The sequence below is a fragment of the Anopheles ziemanni genome, chromosome 3 (genome assembly GCF_943734765.1).
Source record: "Anopheles ziemanni chromosome 3, idAnoZiCoDA_A2_x.2, whole genome shotgun sequence".
Classification (NCBI taxonomy): domain Eukaryota; kingdom Metazoa; phylum Arthropoda; class Insecta; order Diptera; family Culicidae; genus Anopheles; species Anopheles ziemanni.
This window is the reverse complement of record NC_080706.1, coordinates 10,980,237-11,003,122: the sequence shown is the minus strand read 5'-3', so window position 1 is coordinate 11,003,122 and position 22,886 is coordinate 10,980,237. Positions and strand designations below refer to the sequence as shown.

Sequence of the window (22,886 nt, the reverse complement as noted above, 5' to 3'; positions counted from 1 at the left end):
TTTAACCGATGGCGTCACTGTGGCTTGTCAGCCCGAGCTTCTGTGTCTCATCTGCGTGACACAATCGATGTTCTGGTTAGTCGTGATTATTTTTGCCCATGTCTGAGTTTTATTCCAAGAGAAAAAGACGAAATGCAGCTTGACCGACAAATTGTCAAGGCCTTTGGGGTGTGGAAGAGTTTTACGAGTGACAATCAATCATTATCAGAGCAGAGCGCGTATCAGTTTTCTATCCCTTTCGAGCTCGTGCAATCAGCCCGGCCCTGATGATGATCGATGGGTTTTTGCGATGCAGTTGAAAATAGTGCCCGCCTTCTTTAACTCATAGTAGTGAACTTACTTCATAACGAGGTCAAATAAAGCCGAAAAAACGTGCATCAAAGGAACTGCATCCAAGCATGCCGTACCAACTTTGTTGTAGGCTAAACCCGATATATCGGAATTCCAAAATGGCTGCACAAATGTCAGCCACCACCGTCGAAAGGATGGCCATGGAGTTTGAAGTTGTCTGCGGCCGCACATACGCATGAAATTTATGCACGATCCACCACCTTTCCCTCTCCCGTTCCGTTTTTCTTCCCTCTGTTACAATGATGATTCCCACCTTCACCCCAACCAGTCAACAACAGTTGCCCTGCACTAATTTCCATTGAATTGGCCCGCGTGACGACGAAGCCGGAGACTTTGGGAGCTCCCGGTTGAAGAAGAAAAAAATAAACAGAATGGAAAAGGTAACCTAACCTAATCGGAAAAAGGAAAAAGTGGAATAAAATCTCCTCTACATATTCGGCGCTGTTAACGTCGATGGAGTTCGGACGACCAACGTCCGTCGCTCTGGCCTTGCCGCTTATGGACTAGGCGCAGTGCGCAGGCCGACGCGGGAATCGGATATTTCGTTCATATTTGGAGCCAGCAGAACGCATCAACCTAGTGTGGCAGGAAACAGGTTCTTGGGTTTTGGACAGCTCCCTGCACACAAACACACACAAACACACTCACCTCAGCGTCTTGTGATTCGCCCGTCTTCGTCCTCTCCGGCATGAATGCACCCTCGCGCTTTATTATACCCTTGCCCTCCCTCCCCCCGCGGTGACGTAATCGGTGTGGATTGTTTCCGATTTCTGAGCACGTCCGGGGAATGGGACATGATTAGTTCACTTCTCGCTCTATCTCGTGTTCTGCCTGGCGCCGTTCGGCAGGCAAAACTGCAAACCATCGCGATCTTCTCCAATTCGTTCTGCTGATAGCAATGGTGTCGGAGGTTCTACAAAGTGTTAGCAAGATGGGCACGGAAAAATGAAATCGCGATCATCAGACTGCTTGTTCCATGCTAGTTAGGGGCAGGAAGATGTGGGATCGAGACTGGTATGAAGCAAGGGGTGAAACCGCGGATCCACCAGACCGTGAATGCATCACGTACGTCCGATCGGGCTACCATTGCTGCCGCTGATTAACATTCTGCGAGCTTTCGGTGAGGCCCATTCTCGATTGCTCCACGTCCCTCAAAACCCTTCAATGCTGAGGGAGGGTCTCAATTTTCGATAAGGTGTTGGACAACCAACGACAGAAGACTACCAGTTTTGGTTTTCATTGAACATCTGATACTTTAAGCAGAATGTCATCTGTTCTGATATTCTAAAATTTCACGACATTCTTAGTGGAACTCTGCCCTTCTCCAAAAAAGAGCTACTGTAGCCTATTGCTTGACGAAATACTATAGATCGGTGGTCAGTCGTTCGTAATATCGTGGGGTACTAGACTCGACTCTAGACTCGACTCACCACTTCCAATGCGATCACAGTCCTCCTCGGTGCTGTTAGCGTATTTTTTTTAGTGGTTCCAATAAAAAGAACGTTATTACGTTGAGCCTTCAAATCACGCACTCAAAGGTTTAAACGGATGCTTCTCCAGTCTTCACGAAACCCCTGATGCTACGGTGAAGTCCCACATTCTGGCGCGCATTCCCCGACGTCGATACGGAATCGCACTCCGATTGCGCTTTCGCTTTCGATCTCACCAACCACAACGACTGTTTGTGTTTCGCTCCAGCAACGCGCTAGAGTGCGTACGATCGAAACGGAGCCCCGATGCAGACGCACATACGCATAATAACCAGTGCATAGCGACGTCGCTCTTCATGCGGGAGAACGCGTCAGCGCTGCTTGCGTCCATCGGCGTTTTTTATTTTTATTTTTGCTAGTTCATTAAAATTTTATTGCCTCCCCCATCAACAATCATCTCGGGCCGGCACCGACTCGGAGCTCTTCCGAGCAACAGACAGACTGACCACACGGTTCGAGTCCGGACTCGATGACTCAAACGCTAAATATAGGCAAAACAGGCTTCCAAGGAAAACGGACTGCCTTTCCTGTGCGTTCGGCCGAGTGTGTGAGTGTCCGTGTCCTCGCGTGGCACCTTATCCCAGCACCAGCGCGAGCCGGATCGAGCTTCTGATGAGGAGGAACCCTGTCGCGGAACCTCATGGATTGTAAGAACGACAAGCAAAAAAAAGGCCACCGTAACGCTTCAACCTCGCCATATCCGCGATGAACTTCGCGGTTGCTCTGCGGTGGTGTGTTTGTGTGAGAGTGTATGCGTACATTAACGACCCCCCATTTTCGACGGTTGACGATTGAATGGAGAGCCCGCGAGATGCAGTAGAGTGGTTAGCATTGGCTTCAAGGGAAGGCGCCTTCGCGAGCCCGGGCGCCTTTGGAAGAACCTTTTGCTGAGTTTTTACCTTGTGCCCATCGAGGCTCGTGAGGTTTTTCGCTGAAGTTGCGCCCGGCAGTGGGAAGGGTTTCGATCATAGCTGCTGCTGATGCTGCCGTAATCACACTGTTCAAGGCGTGCAGTTACGCGGAAGGCGGTTATTATCGACCCAAATAAATTGGACGGCTGCAAAATGCAAACAAGTCGCAAAATGCGCTGCGTGACAATTGATTTTGAATTATAACTGAACATTCAGCAGAATTAATCGAACCTTGAGTGCAATTCGCATGCCTTCAAACATGCTGTTGGATCTAACGAATTCGATATTGAAACACTCCAAAGTTTAACTGAACTTATTGACCTAATTGTGAACTGAAATAAGTCTCAATTTGAACAACACGCGGTTGAAAATTAGTCCACCCTGATGTTTCATGTATCAACTCAATTATTCATCATGTGAAATTCCCGTAAAAACCACAGAGTTTATTCTTAGGTCTATTCGGGGGTGCCCATGGCGCAGCGGTAGCGCGAGGAAACACCACACCACAGGTGTGGGATCGAATCTCGAGTCTGGCATCCTCCGGTATTACGAACGGCTGACCACCGATCTATAATATACCGTCTTTCGGTCACACAAACTCTCTTTGGAGAGAGGCCTTGTCCCACTAGGGGATGTCGTGCCACATAAAAAAAAAAAAAAAATTCTTGCCGGATGTCGCTTCCGTTGTTAAAATGGCATCTCGAGCCTTCGTTGAGACGTTGGATTTCAAAGCAACCTCTAAGAACGACATGGCATGAAGAAAAAGCTTCTCACATAAAATTTCAGTTCACTTTTTCAGGTTTGTCTCTTTGGGTTTTCTTTTCCCATCTGGATAACACTTTATTCTAGTTTCATTCAGCTTATTTAAACGTTAAAATATACGATTTTATATGTGGAGCGTAAATCTGAGAGTTTTGACTGAAAATGTTCAAATTGAATTTTTCAATTTCAATTATTATATTCCATTATCCAATTTTCTTGTACTCCGTGATCGGTATTGTAAACATTTTTTAACCGCTGTTTTTATTGAGCGCTTTTCAAGTTTTTAAATTGATTCTCTTAACTCGTTTACTGTTTTATTGTTTTATGTTTCAAATGTGTTTGCCAAATCTTTGCGCTTTTTTTTAACCCATCAACCGTAAATTCTTTGCTGTGTTAAAAACTTGTCAAGCCACTATCTGGGAAGACAATCCTCCGTCAATTGTTATGTGTTATTCAGAATATGCAAAACGGGACGATTTCGTTGATATCCGACCTCAAAGGCGATAAACGCTTACTTTGATGTCTGAAACACACTAAAAACCCAACGCCTTTCCTCTCGCCTTCGCTGATGATCACTGCTTTCATCCGGAACGTCTAAAAAAAGAACCCAACTGGAACTTATCAGCTGTGGGGTGGCAAAATTATCACGTCCTAAACAGTCGAAAGACGTAGAAGAAATAGCAGACCCGGATGACTGACATCACTGTGCACTTCTCCCCGTCTTCCAGACTCGTCCGACATCGTGGACTGCAAGCTGAAGCTGATCATGGGCCTTATCTGGACGCTGATCCTGCACTACTCGATCTCGCTGCCGATGTGGGAGGGCGACGAGAACGGTGACAACCTGGCCAACGGCAACGGAGCCTCGCCGAAGCAGCGGCTGATGAACTGGATCCACCGGCTGGTGCCGGACCTGCCGATCAACAACTTCACCAGCGACTGGACGAACGGCAAGGCGGTGGGGGCGCTGGTCGACGCGGTCGCGCCCGGCCTCTGCCCGGACTGGCCGATGTGGGACCCGAAGGACGCGGTCCAGAACGCGGCCGAAGCGATGGGCCTGGCGGACGACTGGCTGAACGTGCGCCAGCTGATCCGCCCGGAGGAGATGGTCAACCCGAACATTGACGAGCAGTCCATGATGACGTACCTCTCACAGTACCCGAACGCGAAGCTAAAGCCCGGCGCTCCGCTGCGTCCCCGTACCAACCACAGCAGGTTAGTTCTGGCCGACAGACAGGTCTAGTGGGTGAATACCATCGTTTCCCGAATGCGCCGTCTCTAGAACTAACTCCTAGCCCTTGGACTTCGCCGTGTCCTATGCCTAGTTCATCCTCGGAAGGGATACGTGTGCCTTTCAGTAGTGTCTGAGTAGTGCAGTAGTGTAGTGCGTAGTTCTAAGTTCTTCTTGTTCTTGTCTTTCCTAATCCTATCCCATGAAATCGACACTACTTCCGGGTCCATCGCGACATACCACACGTGACCATGCCCACATTCCGATTGCCAAAACCATTGCTCCGTCGTACCCTGTTTTTCGTACTCGTTTCCATGCCTTCCACCAACCCCCACGTATCCGTTTTCTATTCTCTATCTTTTTCTCTTTTTATTTCTACCTCTCTACTTCACACTACCATTACCGTGTTGCCGGCAACACGAACTTACCATTCCCGATCGTACTGCACTTACACTTACACCTTGCAGTGTTCCACCGCCACGGTAAGTTTGGTCGGGTTGTAGTTGCCGCTGCTAGTGCTGTTTGTTGCCATCGCTGCTGCCGCAAGGAGCTGGCCGTACAGGGCTGAAAAAGGGGGGCTAGAACTGTTTTAGATTACCACGCTGTTGTTGTTTCATTGTCGTGTTTCCTTCCGTGCGTTCCGCTGTTCACTGTTCACTGTATGCTTCTGTGCGTTCTCTCTTTTGGACGCACAAGGAAACCCATTGACACGATTTGGAACAGCACAACACTAATATTTTGGCCAGTTAGACACTTTCCAAAAAATCACCATTCTTTATCACTGAATTAGTATCTTGTTCTGGCTTATTATATCCCGTTTTAAATTTGATCCTGTTGAGTTCGTAGCACAAAAAAACACAACTCAATCGACTGTTCTGTCCTGGCGTGTGGACGCTTTGCTTTGCCATCCCCGATGGCCGACTTTTCCAGCTGCTCCTGCTCGGGAAACCGCGTCATGATGGTGTTGCCGGAGGGAACTTTTCGGTTACTGGTTTTGGCTGTACCTCGATTCGATTTCCAACGGTCACTTCAAAATTAAAAAAAAAAAAAACAAGCCCCCAAATTCCATCACACTTGTGCCCTTCCGCCTTCGCCCACTCCGTTTCCTGTTTGGTGTGCACGTGTGTGGTTGTGTGAAGTGTCTGTGTGTGTGTGCGCGTGTGTGAGTTGCTTCCATTGGTGCTTAGTGAAGGGAAAAAAATGGAAAAGTTCGCTCGTTCGCATTCCTCCCGCATATATTCGCGCTCTTTCCCCTAATTCGTCACCAATCATGTTGTTTTCTCATTGATCCTCTTTCTTCCCCCGTCCCCACACCGACCAACTCCTCCGCAGGGTACGCGCGTACGGTCCGGGCATCGAGCCGACCGGGCCCACGGTGGGCGCCCCGGCCAACTTCACCGTTGAGACGTTCTCGGCCGGCAAGGGCAACGTGGAGGTGGCGGTGCAGAACCCGAACGGCAACCCGGAGAAGGTGGACTGCCGTTTTAACAACGACAAGAACCTCACCTACTCGGTGTCGTACGTGCCGAAGCTGGAGGGCCCGCACCGCGTGCACGTGAAGTTCAACGGGCGTGACATCCCGAAGAGCCCGTACGAGGTGCAGGTAGAGAGCCAGGCGGGCGACGCATCCAAGGTGACGGCGTCCGGGCCGGGCCTGCTGCCGGACGGCGTGGTCGTCGGCAAGCAGACGCACTTCGACATCACGACGCGCGACGCCGGCAAGGGCACGCCGGAGGTGATCGTGCTCGATCCGGCCAACCACAAGACGGCGGTCGCGGCCAAGCTGCGCCAGATCGGCGCCGACCAGTGGCGCTGCGAGTACACGGCCAAGCAGGTCGGCCTGCACTCGGTCAACGTGTTCTACTGCGGCCAGCAGATCCGGGGCAGCCCGTACGGGGTGCGGGTGGCGCCGGTGTGCGATCCGCGCAAGGTGCGCGCGAGCGGGCGGGGCCTGCAGCCGGTCGGTGTGCGCGTCAACGACGACGACGTGACGTTCCGCGTGTTCACCGAGGGCGCGGGCGAGGGCGGTGTGCCCGAGGTGAAGATCTTCGGGCCGGGCGGTGTCGTGCCGGAGCACAGCATGCGCAAGCTGGACGCAACCACGTACGAGGCGCAGTACATTCCGCTCCGTGAGGGCCGCTACAAGATCCTGGTGCTGTACGGCGGCCAGGAGATCCCGAAGTCGCCGTTCGAGGTGACGGTGGGACCGCAGAAGCACACGTCGATCGTGGCGTACGGGCCCGGGCTGCGGTCGGGCATGGTCGGCCAGCCGGCCTGCTTCGTCGTCGAGACGAACGGCGAGACGGGCAACCTCGGGTTTAGCATCGCCGGACCGTCGCAGGCCGAGATCGAGTGCCACGACAACGGCGACGGGTCGGCGTTGGTCAAGTACCACCCGACAGCGCCGGGCGAGTACGCCGTGCACATCCTCTGCGACAACGAGGACATCCCGAAGAGCCCGCACATCGCGCAGGTGCTGCCGAAGGCGGACGACTTCCACCCGGAGCTGGTGAAGGTGAGCGGACCGGGCGTGGAGAAGACGGGCGGCGTCGTGGTCGGCCGGCCGACCGAGTTCACCGTCGACGCGACCCGGGCCGGCTCGGCGCCGCTCGAGGTGAAGATCAACGACGTGTTCTCCAACACGATCGCGCACAAGATCGTGAAGAACGAGAACGGCACGCGCAAGGTCAGCTACACGGCGCCCTCGCCCGACCCGGTCACGGTGGAGGTGAACTACGGCGGGGTGGCCGTCCCGCAGTCGCCCTTCCGCGTGAACGTTTCCACTCCGCTGGACGCGACCAAGGTGCAGTTCTTCGGACCATGGCTGGAGCCGGGCGTGAAGCCCAATGCGGCCACCCACTTCAACGTCGACGCAAGGTACGCCAGGGTGGGGTGGCAATTAAAGACCCTTGGTAGATTTATTGCCCGCTGCGTGGAGTACTCAATTTATTGACCACTAACGTGGGTAATGAAGGGTCGATTCCTTACTTTCATTTTTCGACTCTTCGCTTAAGACATAAGCAATAAGTCAATCCACAACCAAGGTAACTTCTCTCCCACGATCCGTTTGATTAATTCCACCCTTTTTCCGCACTAGAAACGCTGGCAACGGGCTGTTGGAGGTGAACCTGGTGCACGAGGAAACGCAGCAGAAGGTGCCGGTACGCATCATCGACAACGACGATAACACGTACGCGGTCGAGGTGATTCCGCCGCTGCCGGGAACGTACACCACGAACCTGGTCTACGGTGGGCTGAAGGTGCCGGTGGCGCCCAAGGTAACGGTCACGCCACCGGTCGACGTGTCCAAGATCAAGGTCGACGGGCTGGAACCGAGTAAGTATGCGCTCCCTCTATATATGTCCCCGTTTTCTCCCACCCCCACTCGAACGAGGATAATCGAACAAGCTTTGGCCCGATCGGGCAACTTCTCTCCCGCCGGGGTGTTGATGTGGTGGTGATGGGTTCCGTTCGCCAGCCGCACCGTTGAACAGTTTGCAGCAGTTCCGCGTCATCACGAACGGCATCGGGAAGGCCGACCTGGCCGTCACCATCACGAGCCCGTCCGGCAACCGGGTGAAGGCGCACGTCATCCCGACGGCCGAAGGGTTCCTGGTGAACTTTACGCCCACCCAGCTCGGCGAGTACCTGCTGAGCGTCAGCTTCGGTGGCACCCCGATCACACCGCAGCCCTTCCGGCTGCAGTGTCTGGTCGGGTCGGATTCGCGCAAGGTGCAGGCGAGCGGGCCCGGGCTGGTGCGGGGCATCATCAACCGGCCGGCCGAGTTCATGATCGATACGCGCGGTGCCGGCCAGGGTGGGCTCGGGGTGACGGTGGAGGGACCGTGCGAGGCGGCCATCAACTGTCGCGACAACGGGGACGGCACGTGCAACGTGGCCTACCTGCCGACCGAGATCGGCGACTACACGATCAACATCACGTTCAACGACGACCACATCGCCGGATCGCCGTACCAGGCGATCATCGTGCCGGAACCGAACCTCAGCAAGATCCGCGTCTCGGGGATGGGCATTCAGCCGCACGGTAAAGTGCGCATGTTCCGCTGTGTCGCTGTTGTTTTTTTGCATCGTTTTTCTGCCCTCACGATTCGCTTCCTTTTTTGTTCTGTTTTGGTTTTCCATCCGCCTAACCGTGTAACGAGATGTTGGTCTTTGCCAGGAGAAGCCTGCGATCACCGCCAACAACTGTTTGGAAGACTTTGGCTCTATCTGACTTCCATTGTAGACTGCAATTAGCAGAACAGAAAATCAATTCTTTGAACGATAATGTTAAGGGAATTAAAGACTTAAGTTCGACTTTCCAGATTATCAGCCAAAGTCTCTTCTGCGACCTTTTCCTTTCGACTGCGTTGTCTTCTAGCATTGACTAACAAAACCTCTCGTGTTTGCAGTTTTGCGCCAATGTCGTTTGCATGGTTTTCCACTAATCGAAGTCGATATATTCTTTCGGCCAAACCTAATGCTAGCTGTTTTTTTTGCCGCCGTTTGAGCCAGTTTTAACTCTCACTTATAGGTTATGTTTACTTGCCAAAATTGACTGTCGCTTTACCTTTCTTCCCCGTGCAGGTGTCATCATGAACGCTCCCACCGACTTCCAGGTCGATATGAGCAAGGTCGGGGACGATGTGGACCGCTCGAAGCTTTCGTGCAACATCTTCGATCCGCGGGGCAACGAGATTCCGAGCAAGCTCGTCCCGAGCGAGTCGGCGGACGACGTGTTCCGCATCATGTACACGCCGTTCGAGGCGGGCCGGCACACGATCGATCTGCTGTACGACAACGTGCCCGTGCCCGGTTCGCCCTTCGTCGTGAACGTCAAGTCCGGCTGTGATCCGACGCGCTGCCGAGCGTACGGTCCCGGCCTGGAGGGAGGCCAGACGGACAAGCCGGCAACGTTCACGGTGGAGACGCGCGGTGCCGGCGCCGGGGGGCTCTCGCTCGCGATCGAGGGCCCGTCCGAGGCGAAGATGAGCTGCACGGACAACCGGGACGGCTCGTGTGACGTCGAGTACCTGCCGACGGAACCGGGCGAGTACGACATCACGATCCGGTACGCCGAGAAGCACATTCCCGGCTCGCCGTTCCGAGTGGCCGTGAAGGAGTCGACCCGCCCGGAGAAGGTGAAGGTGTACGGGCCCGGTATCGAGCACGGGCAGGTGTTCGAGCAGGTGCCGGCACAGTTCAACATCGACGTCGGCAGTGCCGGTCCGGGCAAGATTGCCGTCAAGCTGAAGTCCTCCGACGGTCAGCCGTTGACGGCGCAGGTGCAGGACAAGGGCGACGGCGTGTACGGCGTGTCGTACGTGCCACCGAAGGCGGGCTCTGTCGTGACGGCGGACGTACGCTTCGCCGACCAGGAGGTCAGCTGCAGTCCGTTCGTGATGACCGTGCAGCCCGCGACCGAGCACAGCAAACCCGCGAAGGTGTTCGGGGACGCGGCGACCAAGAAGGCCCTGCCGGCGTCGCTGCCGGCCAAGTTCCAGATCGACGCGCCGCAGACGCACGCCAAGGAGGACATCAACGTCAGTATCAAGGGACCGGACGGGAAGCCGCTCGTGCCGAAGATGGAGCAGGAGCCGGACGGCACGTACGCGGTGTCGTTCGTACCGGACGAGTGCGGACCCTACAATGTCAGTATTAAGTGCGGCGGTAAGGACGTCCTCGGGTCGCCCTTCCTACTGCAAGCCATACCTACTGGAGAGGTAATTGACTGCACGCTTTCTTGTTGCCAACGCATATCCCCGGCCACCACTAATGCAAACGTATCCATTCCCTTCCGGCAGGCTGATAAGTGCAAAATGGTACAAGCCGTCCCAACCAACCAGGAGTATGGAAAGAAGAATCACGTCGCCATCGACGCCCGGGAGGCGGGCACTGGTGCGGTAACTTGCAAGATAGTTTCCCATTCCGAGGCAAGGTAAGCGGGCAAACAAACCGTAGGAGCACCAGGAAGGATGTATTCCACTCAGCGCCCTTTCTTTTCTCCTCTCCTATTCGCAGTGATGTGGACATTGACGTCATCGAAAAGGACGGATTCTTCGACATTTTCTACGTTCTCAAGGATCCGGGCGATTACGATCTGGACATCAAGTTCGGCGGAAGGAACATCCCGAACGGCACGTTCACAATTAAGGTAGACTAGATCTTGTTTACTTGTCTCTTGTTCACTCTTCACTATCTCTCCACGTTTCCTCCCATCCCACTACTTAAATTGGCATCCGTTCTGGTAATGGCTACATACAGAAAAATTTCCCATCCCATTAACCGGCACGTTGCAATGGGACTCATTTTGTTTGTTATTCCGAGACGTATGTCTCACTATATCTCCCCGCGAGTCGCATTGCAACGTACTGCTGGTATTCTACCTTAACCCAACGTACTTCCGAGGTGTTGGTCGTTTATGAAACAGAAGAAACGTGTTATTGTGTATCGATAAAAACAAAAACAATTCTCTCACATGGCATCAAAAGTACTCATGCTTAATGTTTCTCAACGTGTGTCCTATCAAAGTGTACGCTCTTGAAAACTTGGTGGTGGTTAAATAAAATCAAAATCATAGAACAACAAAATGAAGAGCACAGCAAAAAATACAAACATACCGCAAACACTTTTCCTTATCGTCGTCTCACTCCGTAAACGGATGGCCGTTCGCAAAAGACGATCGTTGAGCGATCATTTTGAACCGCAGCTTCGGTAGCGCCCTCTACATGTGGGCAATCGAACCGCAACGGAAAGAAAACGCTACGCTTTTGCTTACGCAGCCAACGTACGCAGCCAATGCGCAGCCAGTGGCTACAAATGATCAGTTGAACGACAAACCCGTTCCGCACCCGTCCGGGAGTTTGGATGATCGTTTTGTTGCCTAACGCTAGAGTAGATTAGAAGTCCATTGCTTGTGAGCGAAATGTTTAACCCTTAAGCAAAAAAAACACCCACACACCCCCACCATTTCGATCCTACTTTATCCCGGCGTGTTGATTTCAAGTAAACACCCCATGTGACATCCTTTTTCCGTCACAGACAGCGCGCTGCTCACAATTTAACATTCACATGCTTCACCCTGCGCTCGCCCAACCACTAACCATCCTCTCCTCCTCCCGGTGTCGTTTCCCCCTATACGCGGGATCGTGATTCGCGTGCGTCAAGAAGAAATATCTGCTGAATGAAAATAAATCTTGAAATGTATAAATTTTTACATCCACTCTGCGCCATCACGTTCCGGGCGTACCCCCACGCGCCGCCCGCGATGCGCCCATTTCGCGACTCATCCATTCTTCTGCCATTCGAATTAACCGTTTTCGCTCGTAGAAGTCTGTTTCGTGTCGCGTTCTTCCTGCGTGTCTTTGGGGTGTTAAAAATAGCATTTCTTTTTGGCGTGGCCCAGCACCACCCTCGCCCCGCCAGGATCCATCGCTCAACGGAACCGGCTGCGCTTGTCGTGGCAGCACAAGAGCGACAAGCAGCAAGTGTCCCGATCTTCATTGATGTTGCAGCCACTTGCAAACGAAGGGTTTCTCGTTTTGCTCTTTTTTTCGGTCTTGGCCGATCGTCTTGCGGGGATGATTTCCTACACGACGATCCATCGCATCTGTACATATACATACCTTCTTTTTCTATTCACTTTGTCTTTCACTTCGAAGAGCACTTGCTGCTTCTATCAGAGCGGCAACTGTTGGACTGCTCAGGACACTGTTTGTGAATTGGCGCTAATTGAACAGGATGTTTGTCATCCTTTCGGTAGCCCAGCTTTTTCGCTTCTTCTAGCACGCAAGCAACGCTTTGGGGGAAATGGATGATCGTCGCCATGCCTGTACGTACGCAAATGCCAGCGCAAATTTGTCGCATTTTGATAAACGCAAACAATTCCCCACATGAAGTGAAGCATCAAGTCCTTCGGCTTCTTTCCCCCCACCTCCCTCACCGCCCACCTCCCCGTACGCCGGTAAGGAAGAGTGATGTGTTTGTTTGTTTGTTTATGTGTTTGCCTGCCCGTTCCATCTGACAGCCACAACTCATCCTTGAGACACTCACCACGGACCGGTGCTAAATAGTGTTGACCAAATATCTTTTGATTTTATTCGATATTGCATCCACCCCACTTCCCTTCCCATTCCACCAACAACAAACCGTAGATCGGTTCCCATCGCTATCGGGATCGCTGTACAATCGCAACGCATACACCTGCACGAACGAAGCTTCTGTTTCATAAATGACTGACGTGTTCTTACCTGCTCTGCCGCATAATGCCGATGCTAGTGCTAGTGCCACTGTTAATGCCACTGTGGGATCAATTGCACAGTCACTGTTTAAGGCAGTTCTAAAAGTGTTAAAAAAGCCACTTCTAATATGCCCCGCAACAGCTTGCCGAGCAACGCAAATGAAAGAAAGTTTTGATACGTAATTTGATCACGTTAAGCACGGAGCATTTGGCACAGGTGGCATTAGCAGGTAGGTAGATGCATCGATTATTTATTCATATTGTATGGTAAAATTATTGGAATATTCAAATTATTTGAAGTAAATACTATCCAATGATAATTCGGTATTATAATTCAGAAAAACAGGTATGGGTTGTATGTCGAGATAAATTTTTAAAAAGTCTCTTAGCCACGAACTACCTATACACCGGGTTTAATACAAATACATTGTCCCAGCATACACAATATTTTATGGCAATGACAAGGGAAGCACGACAAGATGAAAACAAAATGAAAAATTAACGACGTTATTAAGCTGTTCAAGCCGAGGCCGGTAAAGGGTTTTGTTTTATGAACCATTATTATCATGACTATGTCGAGCGTTCATCAAACTAAGCAGTTTAACAGTGGTGCGGTGGTGTGGTGTCCATCTCACAGCGCGGCCAGCGCGACAATTAGTGCAGTGTGCCCGACTTCGTGCGAGTGCGTGCTGGCAGCAGACGGGAACGAACGAATATGCGCCAACTATGCTTCGCCTGCCGTAATTAATGGACGGCCTGCTGGGCGTGAACTTCCGCGACCGGCGGCTTAAAACGGGGCTACCGAAATGAAAATCGAAAAGCCGCTAGGGACGGCTTTCGGTTAAGATGTCTCGGTCGGCCTGTCAAAGGCAACAGTGTCGCAGGCCCTTCGTCGCCGATCACGTACCTGTCGTGCGTAAGACATGGGTCGCGTGCACAGCTACCTCACCCTGGTGCGTTGACTCTGTTGGGTCGAGAATTTTCCGGCACTAATCCCCCAATTTGTTGGCTGTACCAGATAATGTTAATCATGTTGCAAGAGACAAGTGAGTACAGGCGAACAATTAGTTCAACCGACGTGATTGGTTGTTCTGTGGCTGCCTAGACAAATGAAGCGCTCGTCAGCTCGTGTTTGTTAAACAATTGCCGTTGGAAGCCGTCCAAACACAGGCGAGTAAATCACTATTTTTCTCTTGGGGTGACTTAAATGCAAGCAGTGCAGAGAAACAAAGCGAGATCGATAGATATACAAAATTTTACTAAACCTAATTTCAAGTCAAACATAGTATTGAAAACAACTTGTTCGATGATCGTGATCAACAATGCTTCGTTTGGTCGGTGCCCTCGTGGTGTAAGCGGTACATTCTTCAAACACCATGCGCCTCCACCGCACACCGTCGAAGCACACCGCCTGCAGTTTGTTGATTTAAATATGGCAAAACATTCACCCTTGAGCAAATATTGCGCTTTCCAACCGTGTGCGGTAAGCGAGGGCGTATAAAAATATGCAGCTGCAACGTGCGAAACGGATTATTTATTTTATTTCCACCCCAAACCCGTCGAGCACAACATGTGCCTTTCTGCAAATTCGTTTCAATGCGAACGGAATCGTATCGGTTGTTCAGCAACATTTTATTTTCCATACGAGAAGGTATTCAAACGCGAGCAAAAACTACCGCCCCAATGGTATTGGCCAAAGGGGCGGAATCGATTTTTCCCACCCCGGGAAAATCGATCCGCAGTCGAGGGCGCACAATTAGCACAGCTGGAAAATTTCAGCTCACGGCGCACCGCGCACTAATGAACCGCCCGTGACGACGCACGGCGTTAATCGAGAATATTGATTTACCACCATCGTATCCGCCGGGCTCCGCTCCCTCTTCGCCCTCCCCCACTGCTTCGCACGCATAAGACGATCGCTTACGCACTCGCGTTTGTTTGGTGCCCGAAAGGAGCATCCTGCAGTGTTTATTATTTTCCAACCGCGTCAAGGGGGAGTCGATCGCGGGCGGGGGCCGTTACTTAAGGAAGCCGGAAGGAGGATGGGTTTTTTTGGAATGTGTTTGATTTTCGATGCGACGCGAGACTCCGAGCCGCACGTAAGTAAGTGTTCACTCAAACACAGCCACGTCCGACGGGTAGTCGGCATGGCCAGGGAAAAGCTGGAGCGAGTGAGACGGCCCCGAGTGAGCAGTGCGAGCGTTTGGCACGCAGTGCAGATGCCTGCCTGTGGCCCGCGTTTGATGATCGCGTGACCGTGTGATTGCGCCATATGTGTGCGCGCACGACGACATCGACGGCCCGGGCGGCGCAGGGTCGGCCTAACCGTGTCGCATTTGTCGCGTGGGGTGCGTGGGGGTTCCCCTGGAGACGAAAGGCGCGAAGGGTGGGTGGGAAAACCGACACCCGAACGGTGACCCGAAAGGTTGATCGCGGCAGCACTGGGCAAACATTTCGATCGCTTGTTCGCTAGTGAGTGGAAGGTCGGAAGAGAACCTCCGTGGACAACACTCGCCGGACCAAACAATAGTACACCCCTCTAGTCTCCCCGCACTCCCTCGCCTTTTGCTACCATCCTTGGTGCGCGTGCGTGCGTGTGTGTGTGTGTTTGTGTGTGTTGCGGCTGAGAAAAACCCGCCCGTATCTTGATCGGAGCTCGCAGCTTCTCCCGCACTTCTGTTCGGACGCTTCGCAGGAAAAGTCACACACGGGCCAACCGGTCTCCAACTTCTTGCGCTGGTGTTTGAGTTGTGGTGTGCGAAAGACACAGTGTGCGTGCGAGTGCACTTCATTGTTGCGCCCTTTTATCCGTTATCGAAGGCAGTGGTGTAGCAGTGTTTGCCGATCGCCAAGGAGAACCTTGCAACAAAGCAAGGAAGAAGCACAAGGATATTAGACTTCAGCTAATCGTTTGTCAGTGTATTAAGTAAAGGTGAACAAATATGTTTTTGCCCACAGGACGTCCTCTATTAAATTTAAAAATACCAACTCCAATAACCTGCACCTACATTGCCTCAACCATTGCAATGACACTGATTAAATTGTGTGTGGGTGTGTGTGTGTGTGTGTGTGTGCGTGCGTTTTTGAGGTGTACAAAGTGGCGAAACAGATATCCTGTTCCGGGCAGGCATCTCTGCTACTAAGGAAAACCTTTCCATTTAATCCTAATTACCTGTAGAGTTTCGCTCGTCCGTGCATATTTCACCCGAGTTCGTTCGAGAGAAAAACTCTACACCACAGTGTCAGCGGGAAAGGGGAACGGGTGTGCAAGCACACTTACACATAATTTGGGTACGAAACCCCGACGATTTTGCCCGGCAGCTGCTCGGTCGATGCACGCTTGTGTCGGTTGGAAAGGGGAGAGGCATAGCGTCCGGAAGTGGCGTGGCCGGTTGTATTTCCAGCGCGTGGAATGCGAATCTATTCGTCCCCATTCGAGCTGGACGGTGGGGAAGGAAGGGAACACGTTTGTGTCCACCTCCGGATTAGCGTGCGCGCTTCGTCTTCGAGGCGATGAAAAACGAACCGTTACGAATGGACATTTCTTTTCCGCTCAAACGAACCGAATGGATTGGACCGAAGTTTTCCACACATACCGTAACCGTCCGGTGGCCGGTGACGGAAAGCGGCGTCTTGTCACGGGCAGAACGCGCAAGAGATTTGTTACATTAGCTTTGCTCGCGATGTGTCAAAAACTCTTGTTAGAGTTTTAATTAATGAAGCATATTTTCAAGCTCACTCATTGCTTCAATTAAAGACCTTCTTATGGCGGCTTAAAAACATGTAGAATGTCTGTACCCTAGACAGAGTTATTGGACTTTATTATATATAGCGCCCGAATTAAAGCACCAAATTTATACACCTTGCCGTAAATTTTTACACCAAGTCGTATAGAAAAAGATCCATATTATCATTACTAAACCTTATGGGAAACAGGCTATTCACGGAACACAATTGAAAAGTTAAAGATCTATAACCCATTTTTCAATTTAGCAGACAGATATACTATGCCACTATAAGAGGATAAATCTTTGCCATAGAAAGTTCTAGATTGCACTGCCTTGAACGTTTTTATTTTACAACAATACGAATACATTTTAAACGATATCTATTTGACGATATCTATTTTTCACCTACCAATGCTAACCCTAAGACAAAAATAACTAAGGGATACATAGGCATGGGTTCTCCTGGTTTTGTATAGAAGTTTATGTAAAGGAGTCTTTATTTAAATCATTAAAATTGATTCACGTTCCAACTTAAAAAAACCAGGCTTCTTTTAATCGAACAAACAAATTTGTTTTACAAAATTGAAAAATGTAGACGATTGTTTAATTCAATTTATTTTGCACATAATCCTCAGTTTTATGAACTGATCATTCCTAGCATTGACGTGTCCTTTGTTTGCTTTTTCTAGTTCATCGAAGAATTTGAAACACATTTAAATTAGTCCCTCACAGCCAGGACTTTGCTGTATGTTTAGTAAATAAGTCCGGTGATTTGATTATGCGATATAGGTCTTGCCAAGACATGTTTTCAACATGTTTTCGTTTAATAACTCGCGATATCTTCTTGTGCGCGCACATAAATCCGTCACAACGAATCCTCAGGCCAGCAATTAGGATTTAAGGCAATGCGTTCGCGGCGGGCCACCCATTACTTTCGACTAATCTGTCCCAACTCTGAGGAATCCGCCCAATTTATCAGTCTTACGAAACGCCCGTGAAATCGTCACATCCAAGGGAGCATCGGGTGGATGAAAGATTAATCTCCCGCTGCCACATGTTGTGCGCGCCTAATTGGTTGGTTGGCGGTTGGTTTTTCGTGTTACCTTCTTTTCTCGCACGGAGGAGGCGCTCGGCATGCCCGATTGTCTTTCATTCTTCGCCTTTCAACCGTTACGCGGCCGTAAATGAGCTATCGCCCGTCGAATGCCATTTTGTTTTACTCTGTTGCCACCGCCGGATGATGCCGGAGTGGACGCCGCAGGGTGAGGCTCGCGAGTTGCGAGAAAATAGAAACACGCTGGCGATCAAGATTCCATCGGCAAAAAATCAACAACAACACCACCACCACCGAGGGGACAAGAACCCCCTCGCGCGCCTGTGGCTTTCTAACCTCGCCGTGGCCAAGGCGCAGGTGGCCGCATTTGTGGCCAACAAATTTTGCGCATTCTGCCCGCCGCGCAATGAGCGAGGAGAATTCTGGCAAGCGGATCCCATGCCCGTGCCGTTGATTGCTGCTGGCGAGGATGTGGCCGCAGGCGATATGGAAAATATGTTGTTTATGACCGGACGAAGAAGGGATGCTACCCATCGCGGTCTGATTTCGATCATAACATTGTGATCACGTTAATGATAGAGTGATGGATTTGGCAAGATGTTTATCCCGGGCTGTTCGTGGTGAGTCAGCGCAGGCAACCGTATTTTCTTCGTCGAAATGGAAAATAGAAAAAACGTTTTTCATTAAATCAGTTTGCGAAGCATGATGTAACCACACGATCTTTTTGAAGGCAAAGTTCAAATAGCAACATCAGGTCGTTTGTTTTAGTTTAATAAAATCGTCACCGACTTTTTGACAGCTGTCAGTTGGATGTAACATGATCCTCGAGATACCTTACTTTTATGCGCAGAAATTGCATCAATGTTAATGATGGGAAGACTTAACCAATAACCCGCTTCTCGACGGCATCGGACAAAGACCTCTCCCCCCCCCCCCTCCCTTCCCCCCACAACAGCATAGCGTCCCGGTTGTCGACTGCTGTGGAGGCGGACGGGGTCGCCAGCGATGGAAAACTAAATCACATTAATTTCACGGCGCGCCGGGAAAATCGGACGGCAAAAATCGTGTCCACCGTGCGCTCTGGCGGTCGGCGGGTCATGCGTGAAAGATTTAGAACGCCGGCCGCCACCGGTGACTACAATCTTGTTTTGCCGGAGCGAAATAGAAGTGGAATCTAAATTTATTCACACCGATCCGCACATAATGCGTTTCCATCGGGCCGGCGGCTGAAGGAACGCAATGGCGATTTCACCACAACCAGAAAGTGGACCCCGCCCGAGGGTTCGAGATGGTGGAAAAAAAACGCTGTTTACTCCCGCCCGCTGATGGATGCAAATGGCAGAATCAGTTGAAACGCTCTGGTGCTAGACGAAATTCAAAAGTGCTATAAAACCGCCATGTTGCTGCGAACACGATTATTATACTTTTTAATATTATGACTGTTGCTTGCGTAAAAATGGCGCTGGTGGAGCTAGTATTTCTCAAAACGAAGTGTTTATGTAGCGCAAAGTTGTCAAAAAAAAAACTAATCAAACATCACACTATTTGCAAACAAATATCTAATTGTAAATGATTTGGTAAAACGATCCCTTCCATTGGTAATGGTAATCTTTTTAAATAGACCATCCATTTATACTATAAATTGATCTTAATTTTGTTTGAAACGTTTGATCTTTACGATGATCTCTACGTTTGATCAGGAAAGACACATTTCGCTCGTCCTGCGAGTGTCGTGCGATTTGCATACCTTTCAGGGGTGTCTACTATTCGCTCTTGGCAACACTGTTCGCTAGTCGTGTTCCGTGACCTTGACCTAATTCCATGAAGGACGACCGATGGACAGGTGTCGATCAGCCCAAATGGTCCCTGCCGGAGCTGCGACCTCCGAATGGAACCAATTAGGCTAATTGCATTGTTCGTACGCCACATACCGCGGTACGTACAATTAGTGACGCACAATTAACTGCGCATTGCTAAGCGCGCGCGCTAAGTGTCACGCTGCACTGTGTTTTGCCTACCGATAGGCGTTTTTTTTGTCACCGCAGTGATCCTTTTCGCCCTCTTTCGTTTTCCACCCTTTTTTCGCTTCGCGTGCTCCTGCCAGACGAGCGAATAAACTCCGCCACCGAAGGGCGTGGGCGAGCAGGAGAAAATGTTATTTTTTGCCAACGGGACGAAAATTCGTCGCCCGTTATTCATCGTTTCTTCGGCGGCCGGTTCTTAAATTAGCCTCGGATCGGCCCCGGGACTCACCCGCTCCCCTTCCTGGCGCGAGAGTTCGAGAGTGGTGGCGACGGGAGGGACTCACATCTGTGCGTCCATCGGATTACGTGCAGGCCATGGCGAGGTGCACCCCTACTCACCACCTCGCTCAGGTTGCCGCGACGTAGCGGGAACCCCATGTGACACCTGTCTCCGATACGTCTTATTAATATGCGCTGAGTATGCGCCTCCGTGTAGCCGTTGGAAGGGGACAACGGGGGCAGAGGAAAGGGGAGGTGCACAAACGCAACACGACGCGCAGCGAGCAGCACCGTTTCCCTTTGAAATCGGTTTTCGCTGTTAATCGTGCTGTTCAACAGCGCGTTATTTCAAAGCTAATCCATCCGAACCATCGCCGCTGCGCCGGAGGACGGAGCGATGGCCGGTTGGACGCTGGTGGGCGACTTGCCAGAACATGCCGTTGCCATATCCGCCGGGGAGGGTTCGCGTGTCCGCACACCGTCCCGGGGCTGAAATATAGAACGACAGATGCCGAGCGCTCGCGCACGCTTTTCCCAAACGCTTCTCCCAAAAAACCCAGGGAATGACCCCATTTGTGTGTGCGCGCGTCGTCTTAATGTTCTCTTCCTCTCTCCGCCTCCGCCCCGCAGGCTGTCGAAAACGTCGAGGAGCAGGTGACGAAGAGTGCCACCAGCGCCAGCAGCACCTCCAGCAAGACCACCTCCGCGTCCGCCGTCAGCGAGAACCACAGCTACCAGCACCAGGAGTCCTACGTCGAGCAGGTGTCCTCGGTGTCCAAGTCCAAACAATACATTCAGCAGACCGCCAGCGAAGAGTTTCTCGTAAGTGTTCCCTCGGTCACCTTCCCAATCCTGCTCACTCACGTATTGCATGTTCTCCCGCCCGCGGCAGGTTCGGGAACGGCTGGTGAACGGCAAGCACGACAGCGTCTCCACCGTCAACAGCTCGATCCAGCAGTCGTCGGCGGCGAGCAGCACCACCACCACCAGCAACGCGAGCAACGGCACTTCCGAGCACGACAGCCACCATCTCAACGGGACCGCCTCCAACCGCTACCGAGCCTTCAAACTCGACCGCCTCAACACTCCGCAAACCGGTGGACTCGTAACAGGTAGGTCCTATCAGCTCGTTTGTAAGCCTTCCGTCAGTATTCGCCCGTTTAACGCCATCCCGCTTTTGACGGCCGATGAAGGACGCACGTCCCCGGCTCCGTGCCGGAAGCGTGTCAACCGCGTGCCCGTCACATTGTATGTCGTCGTTTAATGACGCCCGCTCGACCGCTCACTTGGCACCGATACATGCCAATCATTCATCTCCCCCCGGGGCGGGTGCGGGTGAGAGAAAAAAAACAAAAAAAAAAGACCACCACATTAAATACCAATCCGCGAGCGTGTGTCCCTCTTCGCGTTTATGAAGGGAATTCAAGGAATTTAAACCGTTTCCTCGCCCAAGTTGCTGACGACGCGCAGAGTCGGCACGTCAACCGAGCCGGGCGAGATGTATCTGTATCTGTTTTTTTTTTTGTTTTTCCACTGTTTCATGTCACCGTTGATGGCTCAGTGAAAGATTTATGAACTGCTTGATTGACGGGATGGGTGGCTTACCCGAATGTTTCGGACCATGTGGGAACATTAACCGGTTTTTCTTCCTCCGCCGGTATGCCGTTAATTGGCGCTTAACCATGCGGCCGGGATTTGCTTTATTGTCCTGAATATAGAACCGAACGTCTTTTGATGTACCGTGGGAAATGATATTGTACGGGAAAGGAAGAAGGTCTGCCACATGCCACATCGATTTGAAAAAAACCCGGAGCTAAATCCTGAAAACGCCTTCCTTTAGAGCGTATGCTCTGGTTTGTAGTATTTATGACACGCAGCCAACAAAGTTGTAGTAACAAGTTGCAAACAAACAACAGCACATTCCAACATACTAATGGATACACTCATCAAAAGCGCGACCGAACAGTGAAACTGAACTGAAAGTGGATTAAGCAAACAAACATATGGATCAAATGAAGAGACAAAAAGCAAAATGACATGAACGCAACCGTCCATGTGGTTGGTCCCGATCTCGATGCCGTGCCGTTCCGGTCGAAACCGCTCTCGCCCACATTCCCAACCCCATCCTGTCCATCCGGATTTTCGCGATTGTTAATACCGTGAGTAAACAACCCCCGGGCGGGCGGAGGAACATCAATTCGCATAACTGTCGCCATTTGTCGCACGGCCATCGCTCTCTCGGTGGGGTTTACGTTGTGGCGTGGATTATGACCCGATGCCCGGGACGGGCACGATCCAGCCCGGTTGCCAAACGTTCGTGCAGCCCGCTCTTCGGGTGCGCGAGTGCGATTTATTTTTCCCGACTTTCCGACTCCCGGGGGTAGATTTGACTTTCCCCCGGTCCGCATTCCGAGGCATGCCAGCTGCCGGCGTTCGCTTACGTAACCGCTTGTTTGATTGGGCGAAGGGACCCGGCTAACGATCCAGGAAGCCGGTCGCCAACCGCCGCCGAGCGTCTTACGTGCGGAAGAAAAATAAATCTGTTCCCATTCCCGTGCCGCAACACGGGGTTCGTTTCGGCTCCGCGACCGATTAATTATGGAAATAACTCACCGCGCGCAATTGGTCGGTTCCCTTTTTTCCTTCGGAAATGATACTGTCCGATCTCGTTTTTCGAACAAAAATCCGTTTACTACCGAGCGCTGGGAGTTTGTTTTAGGCGCTAGAGTCGGGAAAAAAGAAAACGAAACGCAACATGAAAAGATTATTTATCTTCCCGGGCGACTGGCGCGGTGTTCCGGTCGTGATTCGGTTCGTTCAAATACTAATTTCCAACTCTCGAATTGGGACGAATTGGACAGAAGAAAAGCGAATCGG

The 22,886-nt window shown here is 51.4% G+C and overlaps 1 protein-coding gene across 1 annotated transcript in view; it reads left to right on the top strand.

The window, feature by feature from the left end:
- LOC131288308 (filamin-A) overlaps positions 1-22,886 on the top strand; it is a 44,370-nt gene that overhangs the window by 3,355 nt on the left and 18,129 nt on the right. Inside the window, exons 2-11 of the mRNA XM_058317428.1 lie at positions 4,243-4,729; positions 5,213-5,227; positions 6,078-7,622; positions 7,843-8,081; positions 8,224-8,790; positions 9,333-10,468; positions 10,550-10,683; positions 10,767-10,899; positions 20,640-20,831; positions 20,902-21,121. Coding sequence (XP_058173411.1) covers positions 4,243-4,729; positions 5,213-5,227; positions 6,078-7,622; positions 7,843-8,081; positions 8,224-8,790; positions 9,333-10,468; positions 10,550-10,683; positions 10,767-10,899; positions 20,640-20,831; positions 20,902-21,121 — 4,668 coding nt within the window. The remainder of the gene's footprint in view (positions 1-4,242; positions 4,730-5,212; positions 5,228-6,077; positions 7,623-7,842; positions 8,082-8,223; positions 8,791-9,332; positions 10,469-10,549; positions 10,684-10,766; positions 10,900-20,639; positions 20,832-20,901; positions 21,122-22,886) is intronic.